Source organism: Gracilinanus agilis, chromosome 4 (assembly GCF_016433145.1).
Source record: "Gracilinanus agilis isolate LMUSP501 chromosome 4, AgileGrace, whole genome shotgun sequence".
Taxonomy (NCBI): Eukaryota; Metazoa; Chordata; class Mammalia; order Didelphimorphia; family Didelphidae; genus Gracilinanus; species Gracilinanus agilis.
The window spans coordinates 150,224,838-150,238,097 of NC_058133.1; the positions used below are offsets into that span (position 1 = coordinate 150,224,838).

Genomic DNA, 13,260 nt, shown 5'->3' on the forward strand with positions numbered 1-13,260 from the left:
TTCTTCATGAACCTATTTGGGGTTTTCTTGGCAAAGACACTAGCATGGTTTGCCATTTCCTTTTCCAGTTCATTTTGTAGATGAGGAACTGAAGGTTAAATGACTTGCTCAGGATCACACAACTAGTAAGTGTCTTAGGCCAGATTTGAACTCAGGAAGATGAATTGTCTAACTTTGGGTTTGGTACTCTATCTGCTATATCATCTAGCTGCCTCTTATGTACTTTATATTCCAACAAACCAGTCTAATGGTCAGGACATGGAATTCCATTCCAAACCACCATACCTTTGTATAGACTGACCCCAATCTTTGAATACTTTCCCTCTTTATCCTGTTTTTTGGAACCCCCAGTTTAATTCAAGGCTCAGCTCAACTGCTAACTTCTTCAAGGGATCTTTCCTGATTTCCTCTCGTCATTAGACTCTCTCTCCTGCCCCCTTATTACTTTGTATTTATTTTGCATATAAATTATATATTTTTATGATTATGAAGCATGCTCCCCAGTAGAGTAAGTTCCTTGAAAGGAAGAATTTTCAAGTTTGCATCCCCAGGGGGCACAGTACTTGACACATAGTAGGTGCTTAATAAATGTTATTAATTGACTGACTGCAATCTAGGTGACCTTGGGCAAGTCTCAAAAGCCTACTTATGTGTAAAATGAGGAGCGATATGGATGATCTTTGGGGTTCCCTCCATATGTAAATCCTGTAAACCTCTACAGAGGTAGGAGGAGAAATGTAGAGACAACCGGAGCTCTGACAAATGGACAGACTACCTCACCGTTGGTCACATTTCACCCCTATGTGTCCTAGAAAGTATAATGGAAAAGTTGTCCCATATGTAGGTGGCAAGAAACTAGACTGAAAGTCCTATTGGATGGTAAAGGTTGGTTTTTACTTAGGCCATAATAGCATTTATCACTATGTAGATTTTTTTTTAAAAAGTCTTTATTTGTAAGAAAAACAACATAGGAAAGCCATGATGAAGCCTCACATACAAAATAAGTCAAAAAGTACAGTGCCAAGACCCAGAACAGGAGAATACCACAGAGTGCCCATGGTTAAGAGCTTAAATCCTCCTTGTCCACTGAAGAAATATCCTCCATGAAGTCTCAGAGAGTGCTTGTCAAGTGAAAAGGTGTAAATTGTGGTCCATGGGTTGCAATATGTTGGGTTTTGGTTTATTTTTTTACAGGATGATCATAAAAAAGAAAACCTGGCTCAGCTCAGGAAGTTGAGATAAAATAGCCACCTTTTGAATCACTCATTTAGTTGATCAAAACTCTGGTCTTTAATTGTAGGTTGTACATTTCTAAATCTAGATTCTGTTCTTTTGTCCAAGTCTGGCCACAAACAACAAGGGAATAGGTCTATTAAGATCCGCCATATGCACAGGTAGAAAATAGGGACCTGTCCTGCTGGGGCTGATTTCATAACCAGAGCCATTCAGTTCCAGCCAAGAAGGCTCAGAGCAGCCTAAGAACATCCAAAACAAATTCTGGCAACAACCCTGTCAACATAGAAATACAGCAGGAACGAGATCCATTTTGCCACCAGTGGTACGTTGTTTACAAGATGGAGCCACAGACAGAATGTACTTGAAGGGTGGTTTTTAGAATTTTGATGCATGCACATGTGTATGTGTGCGTGTGAATGTGTTTTCTGGTTACAAAAATGGGGTGAAATTATGTTTCTATTAAACTGTATGCCAAAGAATCCCATTTATTAAAAACAACCCTTTGTTAAATGAAAAGTAGTTCAATACATCCCCTTTGCATTCATAAGCTAAGCAAACAGACAAAAAAAAACTACCAAGGGAGGAGGCTGTAGTGCATATATAAAAGATATTGATGCTTGAAATCAGAAAAATTTCAAGTTTATGTCATCAAGATCAGTGAGAACTAAATAGAGGAACAAGATGGTAGCCAGACAGATGGGAAAGACTCTTTTCACAGAGATGGTAGCTTTTAGTATAAAGTAGAAAAGAACTTGTCTTAACTCCTCTTGGAGGAAAAGTGAGCAGAAGAGTTGGCTATGTGTAAACTACTAAGAACATCTATAAATGCAAAAAAAAAAAATCACATTTTCTATTACATCCTAGATATGAGTCTGAGACATTAGTGCTACTGGTGATCTGTTCTTATTACCTTTTGATATGAAAAGTTCACCCTTTGCTTCTATACCATTTAATTGTGTGGGTTGTGTCACAGTAAGTTTCGTTTACCTGAGAAAAGAAATGCCCCAAATGGCAGACCTAGGATCTACATGGGAGAAACTTTAATAAGACCCAGAATGAAGGTTTTATAATCAGTGGCCATTGGGTTCTTTTACTTTTGTCACAACCACTATTAGAGCAGATGAGCCACAACTAAGAAAGGTTAGCATGACCTAGTGATTGCTACTATTCCTCAGATTTGTGGGACCAGAACTTGTCCACTGACTCTGTGAGATGTTCAACCATGTGCTTAGGTTCTTTGATTCTCCATTTATCCATGTGTAAAATGTGGAATATACTTGCCCTCTTTCTATTTTAGGGGTTATTACAAAAAGTATCCTTGGAGCTCATTGGGAGATACCTGTAAGAATTACAGTAGGTAGGGGGCAGCTGGGTAGCTCAGTGGATTGAGAGCTAGAGATGGGAGGTCCTAGGTTCAAATCTAGCCTCAGACACTTCCCAGTCGTGTGACCCTGGGCAAGTCACTTGACCCCCATTGCCTACCCTCACCACTCTTCTGCCTTGGAGCCAATACATTGGCTCCAAGACAGAAGGTAAGGGTTTAAAAAAAAAAAAAAAAGAATTACAGAAAGTAGTCAAAAAAAAAGGTGGCTGGTGGTGGAATAGACTTATGGGTTGAGTTACTGACCTTTTCCCTACTGAGTAAGTTACCGAACCTGTAAGAGTAAGTTTATTCTATAAAATAAGGGAGTTGGTCCACAAAATCTCTAAAATCCCTTTCAGCTCTAAATCTATGATCACTATAAAGTTAAATTAGCAGCCATGTCAGAATTCTAATTCTGTAGCTTCTAAATCCCAGTAGAGGGCAGTATCATATCAAAATTCATTATTTAACAAAAAGCTTAGCCATCAGCTTTTTTTTGTTTTTGTTGGCTTTGACTCACCATTTTTATGATTCTTTCTCATCAGATATACCAATCTGATTCTCTTTTGTTAAACTAGTGAGGATAAGGAAAATTGTATACCAATGGAGTCTTAAATAAAGCGATCTTCAACAAGGTCACCCTCTTTTTGAGGGGAGAAAAGGGAAACAAGAGTCAGATGTCTTTTCTTTCCTTTTTCCTAGGTATAAGATGAGTCTAAATGACAACTGACTTTTGAAGTCCCTAAATAAACCCAAAAATCATACATTCCAGCCAAACAGAAGGCACACTATTTACTTATCTATTTACAAAATGTGAGGCCCATGACTAACATTGTAATCTCATTATAAAACCTTACAAGTGAAAATTTGGTCTAAGAGGCATCTGCTAAGGGCCATATGCTAGGAGTTTAACTTATTAAAGAAGCAAAAGAACCTAATAAAAGACCCATAAAGTGGTCACCCTGGATGGATCCTGAGGACAACATTAGAATGAAATGAAATGACTGGACTTGTATTAGACTTTTTAAGAATGAGGAATGATTTGATTAATTTTCTATGAAGTTATTTCTTTCTTTCCCTATCTTATTCTTCATTACATTGTCTTTGGGCTTGAGATTCCCCTCATCCATAGAACCCTCTCCAAGGATATTCATAATATTGTAGTGATTACCTAATGTAAAGAATTATTAAGTAGTTTTGTGATTAGCACACATATATGACTTGCCTACATTTACTTGCAAGCTCAAACTACTTTTTGATCTCATGGACCTAGGTATGCAGAACTCCCCTTACATTTAATTTCCCTGTGGCAGTAAACTTTTGATAAGCGCACGTGTTTAATTTCTGACTCTAGCTAATTTTGTCAACATTGCCTCAAGGGGATCAGAGTGTGCCAGATTTTAGAACAAATGGGCAGAGAAAAGTCAACATAATGGTAAAAAGATGTCAACTTCAATATTTGTTATGAGGAAGAAAACATCAGGAACTTTTCGTAACCAAGCTGGCAAAATTAGCAAATGGAAGCTGTTAAAAGTGGAAGTTGTTAGTAGCAGGGATCCACCTACTTTGGAGAAAGTGATGCAAGTGAGTGGGTTGTGTACTATGGTCCATATCACATTTAGGTTTCAGTGGGATTCCCCTTAATTCCTAAATGAAAAGATAAGGACAACTTTTAGTCTATATCCTGTTAAACTCAGTGCCATCCCTTATGGTGTCTAGCCTAACTTAAGAAAGGCAAGGTAACCTAGATATGTAACAATAAAAACTGGCCCATTTTATGGTGTATCTACAAAATGACAATATGGATCATATCCAACTTATAACTGGGCTGTGTATATTACAAAAGTTAATTTGTTGATAGATTTTTTTTTTTAGAACTGAGAATACACTTTCCTAGGGAAATGGTGTCTCATATGGTGGATTCCCATGCTAGCTCACAATTACCTATATTATGCATAAGGAGATTATTATACTAATTATTATATTATACTAATAATACTGTGCTATTTGGGTCATATCTAATAAAGTACTAGTAATATTTCTATGGAAAAATGTATCACGTCTCCCCTTATTCCCAAGTGCAGCCCTAACAAGGCAGCAGAAATTCAACCTCTTTATGGGTTTAGAGCTCCCACAGCTCCCAGTCTCTAATGGTGGCTCTAGCAAGGTTGGATTTAGGGATGGCTGAGGGATAGCAATATGGATTCTAGGATATAGGGACCATGATGAATCCATTCATCTGCTACAGATCTGGCCACTAAGACAAAGTGAGAACCTGGGAATGGGGTTGGCTAAATGGGAGTCCATGGCAGCATGGAGTCAGCAGTAATGAGAAAGGAGGAGAAGGAAATCTCCTGGAATAGTGGGGAAGGAAGGGAATTCCTGTGCTCATGCAGCAAGGGTGGCCATTTTACAAAGGAGATGGAAGTATGTTGAAAATTGTGTATACACTGAAAACCCAAGACCTTAAGAAAGCTTTAGCTTACATTCCTTTAGGAATGTAAAAGGTCATGAGAATCTATCTTGTGAGTATCTTGATCTCTGTTTATCCTTATGCACCATTATGTAATCACAGCCATATTAATTTCTTTATACTTACAAGGTCTACAATGACTATCAATTATAATTACATTTTCCTTCAATAAACTAGGAAAAAGAATGAAAAAGAGATATTTAGGCTAACCAGGCACCCAGAGGGTAACCTTCATTTAAATGTTCAGTATGGTGCTTATTGCACTGTCCACATTCAATAAAAATTCAACTGATAATTTATTGGTTCTCTTTAACAACCTGCTAAAGTATCTATTTTTTTAAAATGACATTTCACTGTAAATTGTATCAATCACACTTGTAGTAACTTTAATCAGGGAAGAAAGTTAGTTGGGAATAATTAAGAATGGATCAGAAATTTTAGCAAACATTTATTATATCTTTTATTTTAAAGATAAAGTTCATTTTGTGGTGGAGTTGATTAAATGAGTAGTATCAGGTTCTAAATGAAACTATTGTAAAGCATTGCCAGGAAGAGTGTTGGTGGCTTAGCAAACATTTTTTTTTCTAAGTTACCTCTAAACATTACTGATGTGGAAAGGTGCTGTACTTCAAAAAAAGAAAAGGAAAAAAAACCCTGTTAGCTCTAAGGCTCTGGGTATCTAATTCTCACCCAAAACATTTAATTTTACTTATGTAAATTAGAGATTTAGATTGAGATGAATCCCAGATATCAGATTTAATTGCCCTAAAATTTACTGTCATACCTAATTTTAAAAAATTATTTTCACTGCCTTCTTGTTTATTTTTCTGGTTGGATTTATCTAGTTCTGAGAGGGGAAGGCTGAATGCCCCCTTTCTCCAGTATAATTTTACTGTCTATTATATTTATACTTACAAAATGAACTAGTATCCACCCCCCCAAAAAAAACCCTACTATTGCCTAATTAATTAATTAGTTTTGAGCAGAAGATAATGCAGTATATTGGGGAAAAGCACTGGACTGGGAACCAGAGTACTTGGAGTTTAATTTCTGCCTCTATCATTAATATACTCTGTGATACTGGGCAAATGATCTAACATTTTTGGGCCTCAGTTATCTCATTTTTAAAAAGAAGAGGTAGGAGGTAGCATAGTACAATGGAAAGAGTCAAAGGAAATGGATTTGACCTTCCTACTGTGCCTATGTTTTCCATGAGCTTCACATGGGCACCTAACTAAACCTGAAGTTCTTTGTCTAAAATGAGAGGGTGAGACTAAGCTACCTTTCAAGTCCCTTTTGGTTCTGAGACTCTGACTCCATGACAAAATGACATTTTTAGTTATTTCTAGGATCTGTCATTCTGTGAAAAGTAATGCCATCTATTCTGGTAAGGAATAAAGAACACACAATAGCTAGGGGACCTGGGCAGTTTTCCTTTACTATCCATATAGATCCAATGGAATTTCTATATATTTTTTTCTAAACCAACAAGCCAGGACATCAGTCTTTGAGGAATTGATTCACTTGATTGGATTGCTGGATTCTCCCTCTCACTTGTGGCGGTTTTAACTTCTTACCTAAATGCTCTTGTAGTGTTGCTGGGACCTATCTTAATAGCTGCTGGAACAGATGCTAGGTTTGAATGATGGGTCAGTGGACTATATTGACCTCTGAATGAAGCCTTGACACCCTTCTCTGGCAAAACTCTCAATCTCACATGGAAGAGGCAGAAATGAGTGTTATGTGCATTTAAAATAATTGATAGCTAATATGAAAACATTTTGAAGGCTACTCATGTTAAACTCTCCTTCTAGAGCTCAATTACCTAGAACGAGGTTCTTGCTTCTAGCTTTCCTCCAACTTTTATATCATTCACTTGTATTTTTTTAAAAAAATTCTTTGAAAAGGTGGGCAAATAACATCTATCTTTAGATCACTGAAAGAATATGATGGTATTTAATGATATAAGATTGGTATATAAACTGAAGGCAAACTCACCATATTACCAATATCCTAGTAACGGGGCCTTGGAGCATCTTATAATGGATGAAATGATAATGACATGACATTGATAAAATGGAGCAATCGCTTAATGGTATCTGGCCTCCAAGCAATGGAAATCAATGCCATTGATCTGGCAGACATTGTATGTGATTCCTTTAGGGTCACCAAGAGCTTTGGGCCCCGGGAGTTGTTCTTATAATCCATATCATTAAACTCAATGTAAAAAACAAAAGCATTTTACTTATAGGGGTTGGCTACTGTATAAGCCTGCCCATCTTTCCTAAAATTCTGGATTCAGATATTATATCAAAATACAGATGTTTAAGCACACACACACACATGCACACGCACACATACACACACACAACAAGAACACCAACAACAACAAAAACCAAATAAAAATCTCCTTAGGGGACACAAACATCTTTTTTTAAGTAAACACTTAAACAAACAAACAAAGAAACCAATGTCCTGTCCTCCCCTCCATCCCAAACTATAGTGATTTTTAATGTCCAAAGAACCAATGAAATAAAGGAAGAAAACTTTTAAAAGTGATTATGGTAGTCTCCATGCCCCCTCTTTGGCCATTCCTCTTCCACCCACCTCCGCAAGACTTTTTCCACATCAACTCTATGATAGAGCCTACAGAGCTCAATCAGTTGATCCACAGTTTTGTGACTATTCCGGAGCAGGAACTCCAATGTAGGACTCTGTTGTTTTTGTTCCAGAAAACATAATTCATCATAGTGCATTCCCCATTTGCTTGCAAAATTCCTCCAGTTCTTTACAGTTGGGTGACACGGATCCAACTTTATTCTGATCACGTCTAGCAAGTCCTCATCGTTGAGCAAGTCACTGATGTTGGGGGCCCGGAGTGAGCATAGGGAACATGTGCAATTTTCTTGGCAAGAGTTGTTCTTTATATCTGTAGAGGAGAAACAGTAAGTTCAAGTGAGTCAACAAGAAAACCACAAAGAGGTGGGTTTTTTGCTTACCTTTCTGAGCCTGGTTTTCCCCATCTCACTCAGGTTGGAATGGCAGCAGGAGCTACTCATGGGCCTAATCCCATGTGGATCAAGAGAGGAATTTTGATCAGACCTATTTTTAACACTTAATAGTTTTCCCCTTCTTAGGTAGCTCTCCACTCCTGGGAATTCACTACATTGGCACCAAATTTAGGATGGACACTCTATTGGCTCACCATAGCTAAGAATTCCTGAGCTCAAGAGATTCACCAACTTTAGTCTCTCTTCAATAGCAAGGATTACAGTCTGGACACCTCTTCTATTCTAATCCCACTATCCTCTGAGTTATTAGTAGCATTCAAATAAATAGGACATAGATTAGTCAGAGAAAATGATTATTTCCAGCATTTTTTTTTTACTAGATATATGATTTCCTTTATGTGAGGGAATTCCAGAGAGGAGTTTCCTCTATCAGTACAGGCTGGCATCTACTCTAAAACTCAAGCATCACAGGATCTTAGATGTAGAACTAGAAAGGACCATCATCTAATCCAGCACTCTCGTTTTACAAATGTGGAGACTGAGACCTGGGAAAATTAAAGGAGGTGCCCAAGGTCGTATGGTCGGTATGCAGGAGAAGTGGGTCTTGAACCTGGGGCTCTTTATTTTGGGAAGCTGGGTGGTACAGAGGATATGGTTCCAGGCCTAGAGTCAGGAAGACTTGAGTTCAAATCCAGCCTCAGAGACTTAGTAGCTGTGTGACTCGGGGCAAATCACTTAACCCTGTTTGCCTCAGTTTCCTCCTCTGTAAAATGAGCTGGAGAAGGAAATGGTAAATCACTCTAACATATTTGCCAAGAAAACCCCAACTGGGGTCACAAAGAGTCAGACACAACTGAAATGACTGACCAACAACTTCTTTATTCACTGTACCATGCTGCTGATTATTTCTGTGCATGTGTGAAATGGAGATATATATTATAGAAAATAGATATATAATGAAGATAAGTATATATGCCTTATTGGGTACTATAGATATATATGCACATATAAATAACCTATATGTGTATATGTATCTCCTTTTCCACACATTGGAATTTGCATTCCTCAACCATTAGGTTGCCAAATTAGAGCCCACTTGTTTTTGAACTTCCTGAGACCTTAGAATAGTTTTTACTTTAAATAATGCTTCATATTTTAAAAAAATCATCATCTTTTAAAAAGAATATTTAAAGTATTCTTAGATCTTGGGTGGTACACAAATGGGTAAACGGTCCCTGGCCAGAGCTACCCCAACTCTGCATGAGAATCAGCTGCTCTTTAAGGAACAAGGAAGGATTCGCTCTCAACTAGCCGCAGCCCGCTTCCTTCTTAAGAAATTCAGGAATGTTACTCCCTTCACTGACCAGGATGGCCAGTCCTCTATGACTCGGTGGATAAATGGTCTTTGGGAGCTGCTTTGGTCAAAGCCTTTATGGCTTTGTGGCCACCCTGGCAATGAGTTTCTTTGAATTTAGCTAGATTGTTCCTCAGATGACAGAAGTATGTTTGGTTTGCTGCTGGATCTATATGTAAAGCCTTTTCTCCTTGGTAGGACCTGCCTGTCAGATCTTGTACTTTGCTGGCATAGGCTTCCAGGATTGGGAGAAACTTCCATGGCACAATTAGGCATCAGAGGAGGACTCTGGCAGCAGAATCTCTTTCCTAGTCTTTTTATAACTTAAAAAAAACCCACACACACACACACACACACACACACACACACACACACACACAACACCTAATAACGTGCATTTGTGAGATAGTTGGACTAAGTTAGGAATTCCCAAAAGGGTTTTCTCTGAACAAAGATAAATTGCCCATCTGTGTATCAAAGTTACCCTCATTAGCACCATGCTCTACCCCATCTGAACTAACTAGCCCAGGCATGTACACAGCCCCACTCTTGCCTGCCCCATCCCCCTTCCAATTTTAAAGTCAAGCCTGACAGCTTTTAAATGCCAAACACAGTACTTTAGGGTGTAAATGATTGAAAAACCCTTAAACAGTTCTTTAAAAACACACACACAAACTTGAAAATCCACCCTGTACACATATTTGAAAATGAGTGATAATTGACAATGTCAAAATACTGATTTAAAAAAAAATTATGGCCAACTTATCATCCTTCTGTGTTTTCTTCACCCATGGGGCTCTCTTTGAAGCTGAGCCAAAACCTTAGCTATGTACATGGGATGAGAATCAGGCTGAAAAAAAAAAAAGAAGAAGAAACCCAACAGCTGTAGATTCTTCCCCCAAGTTCTCATGATAAAAAAAAAAAAAACACACAACTCTTTGGCAGCTAGAGCTTTCTGACCTAGTACAAAACAGCGTTTTCATATCTGAAGTTGTATTTTCCATTTAAGGTATATTTTGCATTTAAGTATCTCACTGAGAAGATAAACAAAAATGGAACTGGTTGGTAACAGTGATTGGCAGGCAATTCATACTAGCTAACTTTAGGTGTCCCCATGTAACCAGAGCAAAGAAGTGAATTCTGCCATAATGCACCAAAATGCCTGTAAGATTGACTATAAAGGCTCTTGTCAATTTGTGTAGGGGCCAGGAGGATCCTTACAGGAATGATCGCATCTTGTCCTGGACTCTCTACCTGGAAGAAGTAGGCAACATACTTCGTGATTCCTCCCTGAAGCCTTGCTAGACCCCTCCAAGTTGCAGACACCCCTTTTCCCTTCACAAAAGCATTTTACCTTGTACCTCTTTAGTTCACTTATGTAGTTGCAGGGATAGGAACTGGACCTGTGATTTCATTGGAATGGGAAACTCCTGGAGGAGGAAATTCCTCCCACCAATATAGGTCAGTGCCCTCTTTGTAACTTGGAACTTCAAGGGATGCCTGGGAGGTAATGAGAAGTTAGGCAACTTGGCCAGATTTAAATCCTGCGTGTGTCAGAAGTGGGACTTGAACCCAGGTCTTCCTGGTTCTGAGACTACTCTCCTTTTTCCACCCATAACACCACACTATCCCTCTTGTTATCTATCTATCTATCTATCTATCTATCTATCTATCTATCTATCTATCTATCTATCTATCTATCTATCTAACATGTTACATAATTATGTTACTTTATATTACTGTTGCCTGATAATATGTACTTTGTATATAATATTTCTCATACCTCCAACTAGACTTTAAGCTTCCTAGGGACAGGAACCATGTACTTCACTATTTATAATGATCAAAGTTCTGGAAAAATTTGATACCTGTATATGGTTTATGTAGTTTAATAGTTTTATTGAATTTATTAATATATTTTATATTCATATACATTCAATATAATTTTAATATATTTAATATAATTTATATTCATTTAATTATAATTTATTTATGTAATAGTTTAAATAGTGCTTAGGTACGAGGGAAGGGTTTGTTGAGAGAGAATTGGTAAATGGTGCTGTGGCCCTTGATACATATTTATTCATTAGAATGGACTAAGAATTTGGAAAATAACACAGAGGAAAACCACCATCCCAGGATTTTGTAGCTTAAGGAGAAAAGGCTTAGTAATGGTCTTCAAGTAAACGAAATACACAGAAAATCACCCTTATCTTCCCCAGGGGCAAAGAAAGGAGACACAGACTTCAACTGCAATGTAAGAGATTTAGATTGGATAAAAGACAGAAGAACTTCCCAACAATGAGTTATTTAAGATCAGAATGAACTACTGAGGGGCTTTCTCACATTTTTTTCTGGAAGTCTTTAAAAGTAGGGTTGAGAACCATCAGTGCAAAACTATGTAAAATGTTGTATAAAGCCTGAGTCATGTGCTTGTATGATTCTATGCCACCTTTGCTTTTATATTCAAGGAAAAGAAATAATCAAGGAAAAGTCAAAGAAATGAATAATCTTGTTATTATTGTGTTAGTAAAACTTCTTTATTAAAAAATTTTAAAAAAGTAAAACTACTTACTATGTTAGTAAAACTACTTTAAATAGAAGTTTTTAAAGAGTAGGCAGATAGCACAGTGGATAGATAGAGGGCCAGGCCTGAAGTCAGGAAGACCTATTCTGGAGTCTAAATCTGGCCTCAGACACTAGCTGTATGACCCTGAGCTAGTCACTCAACCCTGTTTGCCTCAATTTTCTCATATCTACAATGAGCTAGAGAAGGAAATGGTGAACTATTCCAGTATCTTTGCCAAGAAGAACCCAAATGGAGGCACAAGGAGTTGGATACAACTGAAAAAAAAAAACAACCAACCACTTAAAGTCTTTAGTTTGTAAGAAATTTTCATTTCTTCAAGTCATTGGTGAGTGCATACATTAGTTTCGGTTTAAAAAGGCATGATATGCCAAAAGAGTGATTACCTTTGTGGGTTTTATTTTGTACTTTGTACTTCAATCACTAAATTGACAAGCCAGTTAGTATATTGGAATTCACTTGAGCTGGCAACACCAGTGAATTTAAAGCAGCTCGTGAGAGTCACAGACTATAATTAGCCCTTCTTAGGGGTGTGGGAGGTAGAACATGTTTTTTTCTACCAGATACATTTTGTCCTTCCATATTTTAAAAGCCTATCATGTAAAGTCACACATGAAAGGGTAGAGTGGGTAATGCCAAAAGGGAAAAGAAATAATGGGGGTAGGAGGGAGGGGAGATCTGGAACTCTCAAAATCCAAATTAATCAACAATTTTAATAAATATCAATATGGTCAGATAGTTGTCTAATGCCATGTGAAATTTTATAACATGTAGAAAAGATGCTTTGTTTGTTGACTATGACTTCTACCTGCCTCAGGTGCCAGAACAGATTCATTGTTATTATTTATAGAGATGCTAGAACCTAAAGGAAAAACAATAAGAGAAAAAGGTGCTGGTGTTTAATAATAGGTAAGCAGAGGTATTTTTGGAAAACAGCAGAGAATTCATTGAAAAGGTAGATTTAGATTTAAAGTTTAAATTTTTTTAAAGTTGGTATTAAAGGATAAGGCTACTGATGTTCAAAACTCCCTTGGATTCTATAATAACAACAACCCAAAGAGGGTCGCCTCCCCATTATCTAACTTTGCTATTGCCTCGTGCCTCCTCTATTCTGAACTTTGAAACTGAAAGCAAGAATGAATTCCACCATTCATATATTAGGCAGGAAATTCATTCATCCCTTCAACTTATTAAATATCTAGTAAGGGAAGTGAAGATAGGATGGGCATTTCTCAT

The 13,260-nt window shown here is 37.5% G+C and overlaps 1 protein-coding gene across 1 annotated transcript in view; it reads right to left on the reverse strand.

The window, feature by feature from the left end:
• Positions 1-7,621: 7,621 nt before the first annotated feature.
• EDARADD (EDAR associated death domain) overlaps positions 7,622-13,260 on the reverse strand; it is a 79,843-nt gene continuing 74,204 nt past the window's right edge. Inside the window, 1 exon segment of the mRNA XM_044675982.1 lies at positions 7,622-8,001. Within this exon segment, the coding sequence (XP_044531917.1) occupies positions 7,622-8,001 (380 nt within the window).